Source organism: Anabrus simplex, chromosome 2 (genome assembly GCF_040414725.1).
Source record: "Anabrus simplex isolate iqAnaSimp1 chromosome 2, ASM4041472v1, whole genome shotgun sequence".
NCBI classification, from domain to species: domain Eukaryota; kingdom Metazoa; phylum Arthropoda; class Insecta; order Orthoptera; family Tettigoniidae; genus Anabrus; species Anabrus simplex.
This window is the reverse complement of record NC_090266.1, coordinates 1199327361-1199349501: the sequence shown is the minus strand read 5'-3', so window position 1 is coordinate 1199349501 and position 22141 is coordinate 1199327361. Positions and strand designations below refer to the sequence as shown.

Sequence of the window (22141 nt, the reverse complement as noted above, 5' to 3'; positions counted from 1 at the left end):
AACTTTGCAACATTTTTGTAACGCTACTCTTTTGTTGGAAATCACCCAGAACAAATCGAGCTGCTTTTCTTTGTACTTTTTCCAGTTCTTGAATCAGGTAATCCTGGTGGGGGTCCCATACACTGGAACCATATTCTAGTTGGGGTCTTACCACAGACTTATACGCCCTCTCCTTTACATCCTTACTACAACCCCTAAACACCCTCATAACCATGTGCAGAGATCTGTACCCTTTATTTACAATCCCATTTATGTGATTACCCCAATGAGGATCTTTCCTTATATTAACACCCAGATACTTACAATGATCCCCAAAAGGAACTTTCACCCCATCAACGCAGTAATTAAAACTGAGAGGACTTTTCCTATTTGTGAAACTCACAACCTGACTTCTAACCCCGTTTATCGTCATACCATTGCCCACCGTCCATCTCACAACACTATCAAGGTCAACCTGCAGCCGCTCACAATCTTGTAACTTATTTATTACTCTGTACAGAATAACATCATCCGCAAAAAGCCTTACCTCTGATTCCACTCCTTTACTCATATCATTTATATATATAAGAAAACATAAAGGTCCGCTAATACTGCCTTGAGGAATTCCCCTTTTAATTATTACAGGGTCAGATAAAGCTTCACCTACTCTAATTCTCTGAGATCTATTTTCTAGAAATATAGCAACCCATTCAGTCACTCTTTTGTCTAGTCCAATTGCACTCATTTTTGCCAGTAGTCTCCCATGATCCACCCTATCAAATGCTTTAGATAGGTCAATCGCGATACAGTCCATTTGACCTGAATAAGATATCTGCTATATCTTGCTGGAATCCTACAAGTTGAGCTTCAGTGGAATAACCTTTCCTAAATCCGAACTGCCTTCTATCGAACCACTTATTAATTTCACAAACTTGTCTAATATAATCAGAAATAAAGCCTTCCCATAGCTTACATACAATGCATGTCAAACAAGGACGCTTTAAAAGAGTCGAAGATGCAATTGTGAACTATGTGCGTGAAAAAGGCAAGGAGGGAATGATGCCTACACACCAGATGTAGGTGCGTGGGAGTTGTCGTAAGTGGCGCAATGAAGAGGAATCCCGGGAATTTTCAAAGGACCCAAGGATGATGCACTAAAATGATGTGTTGTAATGGGCTAGTTTGCGGCACTGGTCAATCCCCACATTGCGCCTGCCGGACGCATATGAAGGAATTCTTTTACAAGTTGCTTCACGTCGCACCGACACAGATAGGTTTTATGGCAACAATGGGATAGGAAAGGGCTAGGTGTGGGAAGGAAATGGCCGTGGCCTTAATTAGGGCACAGCAATTGCCTGGTGTGAAAATGGGGAAAACATGGAAAACCATCTTCATGGCTGCTGTCAATGAAGTTCAAACCCAGTATGCAAGCTGACACCTATGTGACTGAAACCACGCGGCCACTCGCTTGGTCATACGAAGGAAAGCTTGTTGAGACCAGTCAGTCATCACTAATCTGCATTTAGGGCAGTCGTCCAGGTGGCAGATTCCCTATCTGATGTTTACTCAGTCTTTTCTTAAATAATTGCAAAGAATTTGGAAATTTATTCAACATCTCCCTTGGTAAATTATTCCAATCCCTAACTCCCCTTCCTATAAAATAATATTTGCCCCAATTTGTCATCTTGAATTCCAACTTTATCTTCATATTGTGATCTTTCCTACTTTTAAAAACAGCACTCAAACGACTGTCATTCCACACTATCTTTCCCCTGAACCCTTGGAACATACCACTTACTTGAGCAGCTCATCTCCTTTCCCTAAAGTCTTCCCAGCCCAAATTTTGCAAAATTTTCGTAACACTTATATTTTATTATTATTTATAAGCTTCATATCCGTATTGATTGGTATCACTATATAGAAATAATGAGTCACCACCTTATCAATACACTATTTTATTTACTACCAAACTGGTAAATAGGGTCAATACCGGTTTCGACCCCTAAGGGGTCATCCTCAGTTGACACATACAAAATATCTACAAAAACATCACATATAATGGTTAATGTTTAAGACTCATATGTCATTAAAATGCTGGTAAGTACATCTTAGTTTGGATTTGCGTATATTATGCAATTTATAAGTTTGCACTATTTGAGCTATTATATAGGTCTTCTGTTCCTTTGTATACAGTGTCAAAAGTATTATATTGAATGTAATTCATCCATTTGACAAAATGCTAGTGACTTGACTATTAAGTATGTACATTTACTGAGAGGTACATGCTATTCTACTTTACAATTTATATTACACAATATGAAGTAAAATTATTGCATTTGCACACATATGATATTAAGTCCAATGTAGGGTCTTAAAGATATACTGTTTAGATTTTCAGTATCCTGATTACATTTCATGTAGTGGTTTATAAGGTTTACTTATTCACTTATTTAGTTCAGTTAAATGCATAGAAGGACCTTGTTGATTTGAATTCTTATGATTAAAATATTGGTATGATACCTTGTTGACATGCATTCTTAATACTAATGTATAAGTTTGTAGCACCTTCTATTCTTGTTTTTTGTCTTAAAATAGAGTTGTGCCTTGACACTGTTTATTTTGTTAGGTGCAGGCATATAAAAGTCTTGTTAAAATGAACCCTTAGGGCTAAAATACCGGTATGAGATACCTGTTAAAATACTTTAGATTAAAAGTACTAATATGTGGTGCTATGTGCATATTCTTGAAACATAAATGAGTTTAACATAGTTTGATAACAGTACTATAGGTTATTATGATAGTTGTTGTAGTTTAATGGCTGGTCCATTAGAAATATATAAATGTTTACTTGAATAGGACCGAATACATGTTCATGCTGTATGCATTACGAGTGAAATTGAGTAACATTTTGATAGTAATAACTGGCAATTTTGTGGGATGCTGCTGTTGTAGCTAGAAATCTTGAATGTTATTAAGAAAGCGTTCTCTTCTTGTCGCGTGTCGTATTCGTACATCCAAAATGTACTTCATCTCATAAGTCACCAACCCAACCTGAATACGACACGTGACAAGAAGAGAACGCTTTCTTAATAACATTCAAGATTTCTAGCTACAACAACAGCAGCATCCCACAAAATTGCCAGTTATTACTATCAAAATGTTACTCAATTTCACTCGTAATGCATACAGCATGAACATGTATTCGGTCCTATTCAAGTAAACATTTATATATTTCTAATGGACCAGCCATTAAACTACAACAACTATCATAATAACCTATAGTACTGTTATCAAACTATGTTAAACTCATTTATGTTTCAAGAATATGCACATAGCACCACATATCAGTACTTTTAATCTAAAGTATTTTAACAGGTATCTCATGCCAGTATTTTAGCCCTAAGGGTTCATTTTAACAAGACTTTTATCAATCAATCAATCAATCAATACTGATCTGCATTTAGGGCAGTCGCCCAGGTGGCAGATTCCCTATTTGTTGTTTTCCTAGCCTTTTCCTAAATGATTTAAAAGAAATTGGAAATTTATTGAACATCTCTCTTGGTAAGTTATTCCAATCCCTAACTCCCCTTCCTATAAATGAATATTTGCCCCAGTTTGTCCTCTTGAATTCCAACTTTATCTTCATATTGTGATCTTTCCTACTTTTATAAACGCCATTCAAACTTATTCGTCTACTAATGTCATTCCACGCCATCTCTCCGCTGACAGCCCGGAACATACCACTTAGTCGAGCAGCTCTTCTTCTTTCTCTCAATTCTTCCCAACCCAAACATTGCAACATTTTTGTAACGCTACTCTTTTGTCGGAAATCGCCCAGAACAAATCGAGCTGCTTTTCTTTGGATTTTTTCCAGTTCTTGAATCAGGTAATCCTGGTGAGGGTCCCATACACTGGAACCATACTCTAGTTGGGGTCTTACCAGAGACTTATATGCCCTCTCCTTTACATCCTTACTACAACCCCTAAACACCCTCATAACCATGTGCAGAGATCTGTACCCTTTATTTACAATCCCATTTATGTGATTACCCCAATGAAGATCTTTCCTTATATTAACACCTAGATACTTACAATGATCCCCAAAAGGAACTTTCACCCCATCAATGCAGTAATTAAAACTGAGAGGACTTTTCCTACTTGTAAAACTCACAACCTGACTTTTAACCCCGTTTATCAACATACCATTGCCTGCTGTCCATCTCACAACATTTTCGAGGTCACATTGCAGTTGCTCACAATCTTGTAACTTATTTATCACTCTATAGAGAATAACATCATCCGCAAAAAGCCTTACCTCCGATTCCACTCCTTTACTCATATCATTTATATATATAAGAAAACATAAAGGTCCGATAATACTGCCTTGAGGAATTCCCCTCTTAATTATTACAGGGTCAGATAAAGCTTCACCTACTCTAATTCTCTGAGATCTATTTTCTAGAAATATAGCAACCCATTCAGTCACTCTTTTGTCTAGTCCAATTGCACTCATTTTTGCCAGTAGTCTCCCATGATCCACCCTATCAAATGCTTTAGACAGGTCAATCGCGATACAGTCCATTTGACCTCCTGAATCCAAGATATCTGCTATATCTTGCTGGAATCCTACAAGTTGAGCTTCAGTGGAATAACCTTTCCTAAAACCAAATTGCCTTCTATCGAACCAGTTATTAATTTCACAAACATGTCTAATATAATCAGAAAGAATGCCTTCCCAAAGCTTACATACAATGCATGTCAAACTTACTGGCCTGTAATTTTCAGCTTTATGTCTATCACCCTTTCCTTTATACACAGGGGCAACTATAGCAACTCTCCATTCATCTGGTATAGCTCCTCTGACCAAACAATAATCAAATAAGTACTTCAGATATGGTACTATATCCCAACCCATTGTCTTTAGTATATCCCCAGAAATCTGATCAATTCCAGTCGCTTTTCTAGTTTTTAACTTTTGTATCTTATTGTAAATGTCATTGTTATCATATGTAAATTTTATTACTTCTTTGGCCTTAGTCTCCTCCTCTATCTCGACATTATCCTTGTAACCAACAATCTTTACATACTGCTGACTGAATACTTCTGCCTTTTGAAGATCCTCACATACACACTCCCCTTGTTCATTAATTATTCCTGGAATGTCCTTCTTGGAACCTGTTTCTGCCTTAAAATACCTATACATACCCTTCCATTTTTCACTAAAATTTGTATGACTGCCAATTATGCTTGCCATCATATTATCCTTAGCTGCCTTCTTTGCTAGATTCAATTTTCTAGTAAGTTCCTTCAATTTCTCCTTACTTCCACAGCCATTTCTAACTCTATTTCTTTCCAGTCTGCACCTCCTTCTTAGTCTCTTTATTTCTCTATTATAATAAGGTGGGTCTTTACCATTCCTTACCACCCTTAATGGTACAAACCTGTTTTCGCATTCCTCAACAATTTCTTTAAACCCATCCCAGAGTCTGTTTACATTTATATTTACCGTTTTCCACCGATCATAGCTACTTTTTAGAAACTGCCTCATGCCTGCTTTATCAGCCATGTGGTACTGCCTAACAGTCCTACTTTTAAGACCTTCCTTTCTATCACATTTATTTTTAACTACCACAAAAACAGCTTCATGATCACTAATACCATCTATTACTTCAGTTTCCCTATACAGCTCATCTGGTTTTATCAGCACGACATCCAGGATATTTTTCCCTCTGGTTGGTTCCATCACTTTCTGAATCAGCTGTCCTTCCCATATTAACTTATTTGCCATTTGTTGGTCATGCTTTCTGTCGTTCGCATTTCCTTCCCAATTGACATCTGGCAAATTCAGATCTCCCGCTACAATCACATTTCTTTCCATGTCGTTTCCCACATAGGTGACTATCCTATCAAATAATTCCGAATCCGCGTCAGTGCTACCCTTTCCCGATCTGTACACTCCAAATATATCAAGTTGCCTATTATCTTTAGAAATGAGCCTTACACCTAGAATTTCATGTGTCTCATCTTTAACTTTTTCGTAGCTTACAAATTCTTCTTTCACCAGAATGAACACTCCGCCTCCCACCCTTCCTATCCTATCTCTACGATACACACTCCAGTGCCGTGAGAAAATTTCTGCATCCATTATATCATTTCTCAGCCATGATTCAACTCCTATTACAATATCTGGTGAATATATATCTATTAAATTACTTAATTCTATTCCTTTCCTTACAATACTTCTACAGTTCAACACTAACAATTTTATGTCATCCCTACTTGATTTCCAGTTCCCTGTTCCCTTATCACCGCTCCCTAGGCCATCCCGTTTCCCTGAATGTACCTCCCTATTACCCTTCCAAACAAATTTCCTAACTTATACGTACCACTGCGGTTTAAATGAAGGCCATCTGAGCGCAGATCCCTATCTCCTACCCATCCATTTGGATCTAGAAATTTCACTCCCAGTTTCCCACATACCCACTCCATAGTCTCATTTAAATCCCCAATCACCCTCCAGTCAGTATCCCTTCTACACAGTATTCCACTAATAACAATCTCCGCTTTCTTAAACTTCACCTGTGCTGCATTTACCAGATCCCACACATCTCCAACTATGTTGGTACTTATATCAGCTTGCCTTACGTTGTTGGTACCAACGTGAAACACTACCACCTTCTCCTTCCCCTCCTCTCTCTCTTCTACTTTCCTCAACATCTGCCTCAACCTAATTCCTGGATAACACTCTACCCTGGTACCCTTTCCTCCTAACAAAATAAACAGTGTCAAGGCACAACTCTATTTTAAGACAAAAAACAAGAATAGAAGGTGCTACAAACTTATACATTAGTATTAAGAATCACGTCAACAAGGTATCATATACCAATATTTTAATCATAAGAATTCAAATCAACAAGGTCCTTCTATGTATTTAACTGAACTAAATAAGTGAATAAGTAAACCTTATAAACCACTACATGAAATGTAATCAGGATACTGAAAATCCAAACAGTATATCTTTAAGACCCTCCATTGGACTTAATATCATATGTGTGCAAATGCAATAATTTTACTTCATATTGTGTAATATAAATTGTAAAGTAGAATAGCATGTACCTCTCAGTAAATGTACATACTTAATAGTCAAGTCACTAGCATTTTGTCAAATGGATGAATTACATTCAATATAATACTTTTGACACTGTATACAAAGGAACAGAAGACCTATATAATAGCTCAAATAGTGCAAACTTATAAATCCCATAATATACGCATATCCAAACTAAGATGTACTTACCAGCATTTTAATGACATATGAATTTTAAACATTAACCATTATATGTGATGTTTTTGTAGATATTTTGTATGTGTCAACTGAGGATGACCCCTTAGGGGTCAAAACCAGTATTGACCCTATTTACCAGTTTGGTAGTAAATAGTGTATTGATAAGGTGGTGACTCATATTATTTCTATATATATACACTTATATTTTGTCGGAAATTACCCAGAGAAAATTGAGCTGTTTTTCTTCTATTTTTTCCAGTTCTCGAATCAAGTAATCCTTGTGAGGGCCCCGTACACTGGAACCATGCTCTAGTTGGAGTCTTACCAGAGACTTACGTGCCTTCTCATTTACATCCTTACTACAACCCCTCAATACCCTCATAACCACGTGTAGAGATCTGTACTCTTTATTTAAATTACAATCCCATTTATGTGATTACCCCTATGAAGATCTTTCCTCATATTAACACCTGTACCTACGGTGGAAATCTCTGCATCTTGTGCATCAATTGGACCACAAACAAATTGGCCAGACAATAAAATTTCAGTAAATAATCCTGATGTAAACAAATAGGCGGAGCACCTTGTCTTTGCACGTGGACATAGACGTAGTTCATTGGAGAAGCAACTGTCGGACTCGCTCGACTGTATGCGAGCTCGAAGAAACGTAGTATGTCGCATTAATTTGATTTTAGTTTATTACATTTAGAAAGTTTGGAAGATTACGTAATCAAATTAAAATATGGTTGTCATATATACCGGTGTGTGTACATATATATATACTTTTTTTAAATAGTGATAAATAACGAGAAATGAAGGCACAAGGCGTGGTGTAATACAGGAAGTCTCCTCGTAGTAGGGGAAAGACCCAAGCTGTACAGTGTAGAGATAAGGTGTTCCATCTTGTGGTTATCAGTGAGTTAGTATTCATAGTCATAGTCAGAGAAATGGAGCAAGAGGTAGAACCATCACATATAGTGAAGCACAAAAGAGGAAAACCACTCAGAAGTGACCATAGGCAGTGCATTGTGAATGTGTTCAATAAACTAAGTGAACACAATCCAGGTTTAGTCATTTTTTCAGAAGTTCAAATCTTCACACTGTTGTCGTATGATGTGCGCAACCCTGTATGTCCGAACACAAGACGTTGATGGGGTGGAAGTCGGTACTACACGCTCAGCAAATCACAACTCTTTCTTTGGCTGAGGCGTGGACATACCATGTTTACATCAGGATTAAACTCTCATGAAAAGACATACAGGTATTTACAGTGATCCCCATTCACACCTGTTAATTTTAAGTTACCTACGTATCAGTAAGCGAAAGGTTCTCAAATGATAAATCGCATTTTACTTACAACCGATATTTATTCAGTCTATGTGAACAACAAATCAGCATAACATAAACATAGGAAGCCATTACTCACTCTAATCATGATGCGGCTTGGCCACTGCTGCCAACCCTGTGCATCCACACTTCTCCCACCATAGCATATTTTATGTTGAAAACACAACAACCCCATCAACTCAGTAATGAAAACTGAGATGACTTTTCCTATCCAACGATTCGTAGTAATGCTGTGAAAGGAACACTTGTATTTGATTTCACATACTGGCAACACTGACAAGGTAGCGCTTTATTTTGATATTCCTTCACAATATTTATGGGTTTGTTTTCCCCAAAAATTAAAATTTGAATGAATTATAAATTATAAATGTGTGTGTGTGTGTGATTACATTTCCATAAAGCACATTTTAAAGTTGTTGTATCAGACTATTTGACAGATTTGTTCATAGAGAAAGTACAAGTAAGCCTACACTTGGAATTTGCACAGCCTACGGTGGAAATCTCTGCATCTTGTGCATCAATTGGACCACAAACAAATTGGCTAGACAATAAAATTCCAGTAAATAATGAAGATGCATACTGATCATAATTATATGTAAGAGCGAAGCAAAATCATCTCTGTACAGGAGGGTAAAGGCTTCCACTATACATAACCTCGGCAATTGGTGGGGTAAAGTGGTTAACTCTGCGCCGACTGCTTTTGCCCCCCAGGAATTGACCTGGTATTCAGTTTTGGTGTAGGCTGAGTGAACCTCAGGTCCATGTGCACATCCGGATGTGGAAAGCTAGTTTCTTAAATTTTTCAACTTCCTGACAGGGAATCGAGCACGCCTTTACTGTCTCAGTCAGGCAGCCAGGTGCTGAGATTAAACTTTAATTTGACCACTGTTTCAATGTCAAAATTATGAACTACCAGTCTCTGTCCTCATGCGTACTCTTAGGAATTCAGAGACTCGATATCAGTTGGCATTTAAATGTGGGTAAGTTCACACTTGAACATTCTTGGTCTTTTCTCTGTTCATATCTTACAAGTTTTCCAGAACAACTGATACATTCATTAACTGAGTTGTCACTGAAAAAGAATGGCTTCCTTCGTAGCAAAGAAATCTCTCTCTTCAATAGTCATATCTCCTGTTCCACTCTCTCCTACCTCCCATTACATTCTTGTACCATGTGAGCCTATCAATATACTCTTAGCTGGCAAGTCTCTACTTTTCATTTCCCCTATCATACATATACTTCCACCTTGATAGCTTCTGAGTATTCATGATTAATTTGTTTATTTTTCAGGACAGGTGGTGAGCTCAGAAGTACTTATGGCCAGCGAGAGTGGTTGTCCTATTGAAGTGCATCGAATTGAAATTGAGAAATGTGATGAAATGTATGACCGGGAATGCCGCGGCGACAAGTTCATTCCCTTTCATCGAGCAGGCTATGACCGTAAAACTGGGCAGAGCCCCAACAGTCCCAGGGAACAGGTAGGTTTTATGCTGTTCTTATTAGTTTAATCTTATATCAAAAGGATATTAAATGCTGTATATCATACCATATAAACGTGAGTCTACAACGGTGAATAGTATTATCTGATCGTAGGACTTTAATGGGCAATTTACTGGTCTGCTTTAAGTGGTGACTAGCAACTTTGTGTTCTATTAAAGTGCATCAGATTGAAATGTATGACGAGGTATGACATTTTTTTTAATAGTCAAGAAAAGTGTTCCACCGATCAATACTTCTTTATTGTGAATGAATGAGGTATGATATGGCGACAAGTTCATTCCCTTCCATTGAGCAGGTTGACTGTAAAATTAAATGTTTATATTAACCAAAGTTATCAGTGATGGTGGTGATGATAATCATATGGCGTCAGTGTACAAGCATTTTAATTTGATGCCTTTATGCTACATGTGCATAAATTTTTATTTCCATTTTACTCTTCTAGATAGCAGAGAAATGAGAAAGCTCTTGGTCGAACTATGCTTAGTTTTATTCATCTTGTCAGCTAAACACCAAATGTGTCGCCAAAGATCTTTACATGCCAAAATCAAATGACATGGGGTGCCGAGTGGACTTTGTTCCGCCTTCAAAAATCTGACTAAATCTGCCAGGCTTGAACCCGCGATCTTTGGATCCGGAGGCCGACACTCTACCATTGATCCACACAGCAGGCTATTACATTAGATGATTCATTGATATTTCGTCCTTATTTTAAATGTGCTTAAATGTTATTAGCATACTCTATTTATGGCAGTATGAAGAGATGATGCAAGAACATTTGGCAATAATACATCTTCATAAACACTGTTGCGTGTGACAGAAAACGAGGGGAAAAACATATGACTGCCCTTCATGTGGCAATAAAACTTCATAATGATATTTATCTTCAAACTATCAATTGACAGTTTTTTCATTGTGTAATGTATTGAATTTTTAAAAAAATTTGTTTAAAAATTTTTGTTAGTTGTTGTGCACCTTTTTTTTACTTTGAACAGAAATAAAAGCAAAGGGACACTATAATTTCACGAATTTCCTGCAAACAAGGACAAATACAATAAGTGGTTCAAACCAATTCCTCGCGATAACTTTGTCCAAAAGAGTAAAATTGCTTCTTCTGTTGTTTGTAGCCTTTATTTGAAAGAAGATAATGGTTCATCTCTAGGCAAAATCAGGAGACTAAAATAAGGTTCTGTACCATCAGTGTTTCCTAACTATCCTAGTAGTTACAAGATTACTAGTACCAACTCCACGAAGAAAAATTACTAAAAACATACTACCCTCACCCAAGAAATGCAAGAGTTGAAGATGCATATGATTTTCATAATCCTGATACAACCTGTTCAACATCAAATAATGAAGGAACACACATGCAGGGTCGTGGGTGCAAACTGTCGCATATGTGGATTTGGCCCTGTTTTATGGCCGGATGCCCTTCCTGATGTCAAACCTATTGGGAGGAATGTATTCACTATTGAGTATTTCTGTGGTGATTGGTAGTTTGTTGTGTTGTCTGAATGTGAAGAGAGTGTTGGGTCAAACACATCCCCGGCCGGGTCGAGAATCGAACCCGGGACCCTCTGAACCGAAGGCCTGAATGCTGACCATCCAGCCAAGGAGTCAGAAAAAAAAAAATAAAAAAAAATAATAATGGCATGTGGCCTCTGGAGAGGCCTGGTACAGGTCTTTTGAGTTGACACCTTGTGGGCAACCTGTGCGTTAATGAGGATGGGGCCCTATCCATGATGAATTCTAGTGCTGAAGACAGCACACTCATCCAGGCCCCAAGCCATTAAAATTAACCAATGAAGTTGAAAATCAGACTCCGCTGGGAATCGAAAGCAGGACCCCTTGGACCAAAGGCCAGTATGCTAACCATTTAGCTGTGGAGTCAGGCACAGACTGATTCCTCAAATACTGAGGAAATGGGAAGAAATATAGACCGGTTGCATTTGAAAGTAACTTGACTGAACTATACTTAACAAGAGAAGCAGGAAGAACTGAAAAATGAAAATTCACAGCCTGTTTCCAGTCATTCAGCCAGGAATGAATGGAATGAATGAAGCCCCCATCTAGCGGCAAAGATAGGTATTGTGCCGGCTGGCGAAGCCTGTCGCACTCCTCTGAGGCAATGGTTAATAACTGACACATGGAATGATATTGCAGAGTGTTGCTGGAATGGAAGTTGACGGGGAAAACAGAGTACTCGGAGAAAAACCTGTCCTGCCTCCCCTTTGTCAAGTACAAATCTCTCGTGGAGTGACAGGGATTTGAACCACGGAACCGAGCGGTGAGAGGCCGGCGCACATCGCCCGAACCATGGAGGCATAGGAAGAACTGACAAAGGTACAAATAATAAATGACATCGAAAACGATACTCAGGAAATCGGAGGTTTTGAAGAAAGAACATCTTACCAAGTTTTTACTCAAAATACTTCTCTTGTTGAACTTCTATGTAAAACTCTAGTACAAAACATGAGTAAAATGTAAAGTGCAGCTATATATTAAAATTAAAATTTATTTCTGTTATCACACGCCATTTTGTTAGGAAGCTCCATGGAATATTTCAGTAGAAATAAATAAATATTTTGACCATGGTCATTTCCTGACTGCAGCAATTGAAGAATTTTGAAACACTAATTAAATGATAGTGCTTAATCTCAAGATCATTGTTTTCTTAATATCAGAAGACAAACGTATTTAACAATATCCATGTGGTATGTTTTACGATGTATCAAAATACTATGGATGATAAGTGGTTAATATTATTACTCGTGGTTAATGAGCGCCAGCTGGACTGCTCCATCACATAGCAATTTCATGCACTATTTTGACACACATCAGTGAAGGTAGCCTTTAGAATGAATCATTTTAACAATCTTAACCTATGTGACAATCTCTATACCTCCAAATTAAGATAAATTGGCAATCCAAGTCAATATATTTTCCACAGAGCGAGTATTCATTTCTACCGTACAACCACAGGTGGCCAGCACTACATGTCAAGCTATGAAACTACTCAGATTACAGTGCATGGTAGTAACATCGATTGAGTTACATGTGGGTGAGGGGGGGAGGCACAAAAATGTATAGAAAACAAAAAGTACCCGGGTTTAAGGGCTATAGGGGGGAGATATGTGGGGGGGGGGGGGGGGGAAAAATAGCTAGGAAATGGGAGGATTTGTTAATGCCGTCTAAGGGAATTTCGATAGAGATGTAAAGGTTGAGTCTACCAAATTCAGTGCGGTAATAATAGTACTATACATTAAAACTTTTACCAAAGGGACAATAATTACACATGCATTACAATTAAACAAATGTACAGCATGATTATACAATTACAAAATCATTTGGTATTCAACTACACACTAAGAAAGTAACACACTAGACAGAACTACACACACATTTATTGATTAAAACTAGTGTCCTCGTCCCGAAGTGGTGCAGCTCTTTTGAGGCACACCCCCAAATGGAGGTGAGCTGCATGTACCATTTGAACCACATACCAGCCCTCCTGCCATCTTTAAATTTCTGGCAGTACCGGAAATCAAACCTGGGCCCTAGAGGACGGCGGCTAATAACATGAACCGTTACACTACTGAGGCGGACATTTGAGTGAGACTGCAAGATTGACGAATGCGCGCGGCAAGAGAGTGAATTATTCCTCAGTGTCCATGATGTTGGCAAAAAATTATACCCCTTCCACCCTTACTCACAGCACACGCTACACCCTGCTGTGCTGTATGAATCAGTTAGCCGCAACAAACAACATTTTGTTCGTTTTTTCCTTCAATATTTTAAATATAATTGAAGAAATTTAAGGAAGGAATTAACTGAAAAACAATAGGGATTATACAAATTTCTTTTTTTTTTTTAATTATAATTTCTAATTTCAGATGATGTTTAGTAACTTTTAGGTTCTTCAGTCACTCTAAAATTGAAAAAGTCAAGTGGCTAAAAGGGAATTTTAAAAAAGTCTTCACAAAGTGGACGGGCAACTGCCCCCCTCCCTCTAATCGCCACTACTGGTGCATGGACCTGTTTATCAATGTTGGTATAAGGAGCGCAGCATAGATCTAGTGGGCTGTGAATGATGAAATGAAGATCCTAATTTCCTCAATAGATGGTGCTGGGCAGATAATTGATTATGAAGATACAGTAGTTGAAAACTAGCACTTCTATAGGAAGTGGATTAATTTTTTAGAAACACACTTCTAAATATAAACACATAATATTTTCTTCTTCACTGATGTACAGCTGCCAAAATATTCTTTGTAAGTATAGAAGGATGAAATATTTGTTATGCGCTTCGCTTCTACTCATAGGATATAAACTTCATGGTTTTGATCCGTACAGAATTGTGATCACAATAATTACAAAACTTATGTTGTAATGGTCCACCTTTTAAATACCATATTATGCAATGTTTACAATACATTTTTAATCTAGGAACCAGTTTGGCCTTGGCTGGCCATCATCAGGCATAATACAAAACTGTACAAACACATCTAATGACTAAAACTAATGTACACAAACATACACAAATGACATAAAATGTATAATGTATAATTCTGGGATGAATTATGTGCACAACACACAAAATGTATGATGAGATTAAAAGGTAAGGCTCTAAAATCCTCAGATGCATTGCATCATGTTAAAATGTTTCATTGCTGTTGGGGGCACGCTGTTGTGAGCTTGCATCTGGGAGATAGTGGGTTCGAATCCCACTGTCGGCAGCCCTGAAGATGGTTTCGCGTGGTTTCCCATTTTGACACCAGGAAAATCCTGGGGCTGTACCTTACTAAAGGCTACAACTGCTTCCTTCCAACTCCCAGTCCTTTCCTATCCCATCGTCGCCAAAAGACCCATGTGTCAGTGCAACTTAAAGCCACTAGCAAAAAAAATGTTTCATCATTAGTTCTTCTTGTTAAAATATCTTGAAAAACTGATGAGCCCACTTAGCACACTGGGGCAAAACGCTGGCAGCCAGGAATGAGTTGGCTGGAAAATCTATAATGTCCAATAACAGACCATTTATATTGGGATTATAAATTTACTCATTCGGGACAAACATTTCAGGTTCCCTATGGGGAAGCAACATATAGATCAGACATACGCAATTTAATGCGGTGTCCATGAAGGTTATCCTTTCGTTGCGGCACGTGGTGCATAGCGTACTGTTGTGTACCTCATACTGACTGGGAGGAGTTGAGATTCCCCTCTACTGTCGAAATGAAATAAATTGCGGTCATTAACAGCATACTGTTGGGACACACTCATATCAATAATAATAATAATAATAATAATAATAATAATAATAATAATAATACTAGTAATAATAATAATAATTCATTGTCAAGAGTATGTATGTATGTATGTATGTATGTATGTATGTATGTATGTACAAAAATAAAATACTGGTTGCTCAGTGTTAAATTTTGATGCCAAACAGATGATTTCAATGAGGCTTTAGCTTTCTCTAATGTGTTTGTTACTGATAGTGAAGGAGTAGTGGAAATGTGCTATGTGCATTGTGGCAGTGTTTGAAACACAACCTTCAAATAATGTTGTTTTCTGGTTTGGATTAGTGATCAGTGGTGGCAATTAGTGGAGGCAGTACCCTCCCCCACACACAACCCACCTTGTGGAGAAAAGGAAGCTGCTGCCAAAGAGTCTGTCTCTGATGAGTAGATGATCCGTCGGTGAGCCTTTGCCAAGTTGCAGTTCATGTGATTCTCTCTGACAAGACTTCTTTCAGTTCGGCAAAGTTCAGGCTGATTAATGTTTACAGACCACTGGTAGCCCGATAAAACAAAAGATATATAGCAGAGTGTTCAAGCAGTGGCCACACATGTCTTGTTGGGAGTGGAATCTTCATCGGGTAGACAACCGTCTCACATCAGACGACTATTTAGACTTTTTACAGAATATTATGGTACCAAGTGTGAGAGTGTGCTGTTGAGATGTGGTAATACAATTTGTGCATGAAAATTCCCCAATCCACATACGCTGTCGCATAAAACTAAATCGCTCGGGGCTGGTGAACCACCCGGTATTTCAAATCTCCAGAGATGCAGCAAATTATTATTGTTCATTTCTACAAAGATTGTTGTAGCTGTGTTCAGACACATGTGGGGAGGAAAGTGTATTTTTGGAATGAAACTGGACTACGACAAGGATGTGTGCTGTCACTAGTGTTGTTCATATTCCTTGTGGACTAAATTATGCAGGACACAAAGGAATAATATGAGCACGGGCTGCTGAAGGTACTGCTGTTTGCAAATGATATTGTGGAGTGTGGAGCAAATAAAGAGGAAGTAAAAGGGTAACTCACCATGTTGAGTGAGATTGTTGAAAATTATGGAATGAAAGTTAGGATGGAAAAGTATAAGGCAAATGGTGCTGACAAAAGGGAAGAGAAAAGAATTATAAAAATAAAGGGACAAAACCTTGAAATTTTGGAGAGCTTCAAGTACTAGGGAAGCCAACTGATGCAGGATGCAGAGTTGGACATGATCAGTAAAAGGATTCAACATGGAAATACATTCAATCAGAGTGTGAGAAACCTGGTGTGGAGGATGGAAGTACCAGTGAAGTGTAAAGAGGTCCTGTATAAGATGTATTACTGACATTTGCAGCAGAGACCTGGACTCTGACAAAAAGGAGAATTAAACCCAGGCCAGTGAAATGAAAGTTTTAAGAAGTGTGATAGGAAAGAGAAAGAAGGGTAGAGTAAGAAATGAAGATGTTAGGAAGTAAAATGGAGTGGAAAAGCTTTACTTCAGAATGCAGAAGGATAAACTTTGATCGTATGGACATTTTAAGTGGATGGAAGAACGAAGGATATCGAAGCAGATGATGGAGACCCAGATCAAAGGAGGGATGGCAAGGAGGACCCAGACTAAGATGGTTGAAAATAATAAAGAATAGTATAATTAGAAGAAACCTGGACTGGAAGACAGTTAAGGAGGGACATTGGTTGTGGGATAGAAGATGGAAAGGTGACATGAACATCCCAATCCTGTGGTAGTGGATGAGGGAAATGATAATGATGGTGGTGGTTGCTGGCCCAGTGGTATAGGGGTAGTGGGCCTGCCTGTTACCAGGAGGCCCTGGTTTTGATTCCAGCCAAGGTGAAATTTTTTAACATGGATCTGAGGACTTGTTTTAGGTACACTCAGGCTACACAAGAACAATTGAGGAGCTGTCTCATGGTTAGATAGCAGCTCCAGTCTATAAAGCTAAGAATGATGACCAAGAGGACTTGTTACGCTGACCATGTGTCACTTTGTAATGTACAGGTCTTCAGGCTGAGCAGTGGTCACACTGTGGGCCATGACCTGCTAGGGCTCTAGCATCATGGGTTTCTTAAAATAATCTTTGACCTAACGATAGAGAAAATTGCATTGAGAAAATTGCATATCGCAAATTATCAAAACTACCTCAAACATAGCGTCACAAAGAATAGATTGAATATCTGATAAATGAAAATCCATAGCCTGTTTCCAGTCATGACTGGGTGAGGAATGGAATGAATGAAGCACCCATCTAGCAGCGAGGAGAGGAATTGTGCCGGTTGCCAAAGCCTGTCACACTCCTCTGGGACAATGATTAATGACTGACAGATGAAATTAAATTATACTGGAAAGTGTTTCTAGAATGAAAGATGACAGGAAAAACCAGAGTACCCAGAGAAAGACTGTCCCACCTCCACTTTATCCAGTACAAATCTTGCATGGAGTGAACCACAGAACCCAGTGGTGAGAGGATGGCGCTCTGCGGCCTGAACCTTGGAGGCTTAACAACAAGTAATAAATAAGAAAAATTACATTCTGTGAAACTTTAAGCTAAAATACAAATAGTAGAATTCTACAGATGAAACATCATATTGCTTGCTTATCATTCAAAGGGGCCTCATATCTAGGTCATTGGTCCAAGTATCATATGATTATCAAAGTACCAGACATGCAGTAATGGGAAAAGTACAAGAAAGAAGTAACTGGGCTGAATTACAATTACCTGAGAAATATTTTATTCAGTTACAATAACAAATTACTTTTCCAACAAGTAATCAGTAAAATTAAAACTACTTCACAGAACACCAGTCTTCAGGAAATCACCATTTCTTTTACAATGATACAAAACTTTGCAAGGTAAAAGATACTGTATTGCTTTTGTTTTTGTTTTTTAAGAGTATGGATATTAAGTGGCTATTATCGCTAAGCAAGACTTAAAGCACCACACTAACCTGCTTCAACTCTGTATGTTCCAACACTATGTAGCACTTCTCAAGATGTCTCTATTCGCATGTGCATGCACGCAGTGTTACCCACTTATTCCCATTGTGACAGTGGTTCATTCACTGTACTTTTTTGACATTTTTAATTATTATTATTATTATTATTATTATTATTATTATTATTATTATTATTATTATTATTATTATTATTATTATTATTATTATTCTTCAAGAATGTAAAACTGATCTTAGTACAGGAAAGTATTTCCTGTCTTAATTTGGTTATTGGAGTTGTCTGGAGTGAGAGGAAGAAACAACTCTCAAAATTTGTACTTCATGATCATATAAACTCACTCTTCTGAATAGATTATTTATTTTGGTTTAGTTGTCTTGTCCAGTAACTCAGGACATAAGTAAATAATAATTTTGTTTAATGTTTTTGCAGATAAATCGGATGACATCATGGATAGATGGAAGCTTTATATACAGCACAAGTGAAGCATGGGTCAACGCTATGCGCTCATTTAACAATGGTACCTTCCTCAGTGAACGGGACACAGATCTACCAATTCGGAACACGATGCGTGTACCACTCTTCAACTCGCCAGCACCACATGTATTACGTATGCTGAGTCCTGAACGCCTCTTCTGTAAGTAATAGCGTAGAGCGCTGATTCATTTCACAAACATCAGCTGGCTTGAACATTTTAAGTAAAAGACGTATGGCTACAAGCCAGAGTGCTTAATGCAAAAATATGATGATATGAGATGCCAGAGCACTTTATTTTCCTCAAAAAGTGCCTGTCAATATTGCAATGCAGCTTACAGGTTTTTGTACTACCCTGTTTTAAATTAACACCAGTCCATTATTCCTGTTTTCTTAGTTAAAGTGTACAGTCAGATTACAGAGTCCGTTTAAATTCCTTTGGTTCAAGTTTGGGTCCCATGTATTTTTTACCTCTCATGAGCTAGATTATGTTATGAGTAATTTCTGTCTTCCTACATAGTCTGCATTCTGGGTTGTTCTTTAGAATTCCCGTTTTAATACAATAGTAAACAAATTCAGCCGGCAAAAAAGCATACAGACTGTGTTTGTGGTATTGAGTAGTGAATGATTAGCAATGTTTAAATATGGCTTAGTCATTTTATGATGATTATGAATCCCCATTTTGTTGAAGTGCTTCTTTATAGGTGCATGTCTTGTAAAAAAAATATATATATAATCAGTAAAGACTGTTATGCCTTTCAGCGTTCAGTCTGCAAGCCTCTGAATTTACCAAACGTCTCCACAATCCTTCTATTTGCCACTAGTGCTGTGGCCTCATTTAGTTCTATACCTCTTATCTTTAAATTGTAAAAAACTGAGTCTAACCATCATCGTCTTGGTCTCTCTCTACTTCTCTTACCCTCCATAACACAGTCCATATTCTTCTAGGTAACCTATCCTCCTCCATTCGCCTAACATGACCACACCACCAAAGCCAGTTTATGCGTACAGCTTCATCCATCGAGTTCATTCCTAAATTAGCCTTTATCTCCTAATTCAAAGTACCCTCCTGCCATTGTTCCTATCTGTTTGTACCAGCAATCATTCTCGCTACTTTCATGTCTGTTACTTCTAACTTATGAATGAGATATCCTGAGTCCACCCAGCTTTCGCTCCCGTAAAGCAAAGTTGGTCTGAAAACAGACCAATGTAAAGATAGTTTCGTCTGGGAGCTGACTTCCTTCTTACAGAATACTGCTGATCGCAACTGCGAGCCCACTGCATTAGCTTTACTACACCTTGATTCAATCTCACTTACTATATTACCATCCTGGGAGAACACACAACCTAAATACTTGAAATTATTGACCTGTTCTAGCTTTGTATCACCAATCAGACATTCCATTCTATTTAATTTCTTACCTACTGATGTCAATTTAGTCTTCGAGAGGCTAATTTTCATACCATACTCATTGCACCTATTTTCAAGTTCCAAGATATTAGATTGCAGGCTTTCGGCACAATTTGCCATTCAGACAAAGTTGTCAGCATAGGCCAGACTGCTTACTACATTTCCACCTAACTGAATCTCTCCCTGCCATTTTATACATTTCAACCGATTATCCATGTAAACTTCGAACAGCAAAAGGTGAAATATTACAGCCATATCTAACCACTTTAAGTACCCTGCACCCAGAATTCATTCTACCATCAATTCTCACTGAAGACCAATTGTCAACATACAGTAAATCCCTTTGATTGATTTTAATAATCTACCATTAATTCCATAGTCTGCCAGTATGGCAAACATCTATTCCCTCAGTACCCTGTCATATGCTTTCTCTAAATCTACAAAACATAAACACAACTGCCTATTACTGTCGTAGCATTTTTCAGTTACCTGGCACATACTGAAAATCTGATCCTGACAGCCCCTCTGTGGTCTGAAACCACACTGGTTTTCATCCAACTTCTTCTCAACTACTGATCGCATCCTCCATTCCAAGATGCCAATGAATACTTTGCCTGGTATGCTAATCAATGACGTACCTCAATAGTTGATGCAATCCTTTCTGTTCCCTTGCTTATAGATGCATGCAATTACTGCTTTTGTCCAGTCTGAAGGTACCTTACCAACACTCCATGCTAATCTTATTACTCTATGAAGCAGTTTCATACCTGCCTTCCCACTATACTTCATCATTTCAGGCCTAATTTCATCTATTCCTGCTCCTTTATGAAAATGGAGTTTATTTACCATCCTTTCCACTTCCTCAAGCATAATTTCACCAACATAATTTTCCTCCTCCCCATGAGCTTGGCTGTTTGCAACACCACCATGATGATTCCTTTTACATTGATAAGATGTTCAAAATATTCCCTCCACCTCTCCAGTGATTCCCTGGGATCTATTATGAGTTCACCTGAATTACTCAAAACACTGTTCATTTCCTTTTCCCTCCCTTCCTAAGATACTTTATTACTGTCCAGAGAGGTTTCCCTGCTGCTTTACCTAGCCTTTCCAGGTTGTTACCAAAATGTTCCTACGACATATTTTTGGATTCACAACTATTTGTTTTACTCTGTTTTCTTCATCTACATACAAATCCCTGTCTGCCTCAGCCCTTGCTTGGAGCCATTGCTGATAATCCTTTTTATGTTTACAACCTGCTCTCACTTCATTCCACCAAGATGTTTGCCTTTTCCCATCTTTACACACAGTTGTTCCTAGGCATTCCCTTGCTGTTTCTACTACAGCATCCCTGTATGCCACCCATTCTCTTTCTATACCCTGAAACTGCTTACTGTCTACTGTTCGTAACTTTTGACTAATCATATCCATGTACTTCTAATTTCCTCGTCCTGGAGATTTTCTACCCTTATTCATTTGCAGACAGATTTCACTTTCTCTACCCTAGGCCTAGAGATACTTAACTACAGATCAGATAGTGGTCTGTATCATCGAAAAATCCCTGGAAAACTCATACATTCCTACCAGATTTTCTGAATTCGAAGTCGGTTAAGATATAGTCTATTAGGAATCTGGTACCCCTAGCCTCCCATGTGTAGCAGTGAATAGCCTTGTGCTTGAAGAATGTATTCAGAACTGCTAAACACATACTAGCATAGAAGTCCAGCAAACGCTTCTCATTCCCATTAGCTTCCATATCTTCCCCACACTTACCAATCACTCTTTCGTATCCTTCAGTTCTATTTCCAACTCACGCATTGAAATCTCCCATTAGCACTATTCTATCCTTGCTGTTGACCCTGACCACGATGTCACTCAGTGCTTCATAAAACATGT

The 22141-nt window shown here is 38.1% G+C and overlaps 1 protein-coding gene across 1 annotated transcript in view; it reads left to right on the top strand.

Moving 5' to 3' along the window:
- Window positions 1-22141, top strand: part of Duox (dual oxidase) — a 496654-nt gene that overhangs the window by 316245 nt on the left and 158268 nt on the right. Inside the window, exons 4-5 of the mRNA XM_067142192.2 lie at window positions 9902-10089; window positions 18793-18997. Coding sequence (XP_066998293.1) covers window positions 9902-10089; window positions 18793-18997 — 393 coding nt within the window. The remainder of the gene's footprint in view (window positions 1-9901; window positions 10090-18792; window positions 18998-22141) is intronic.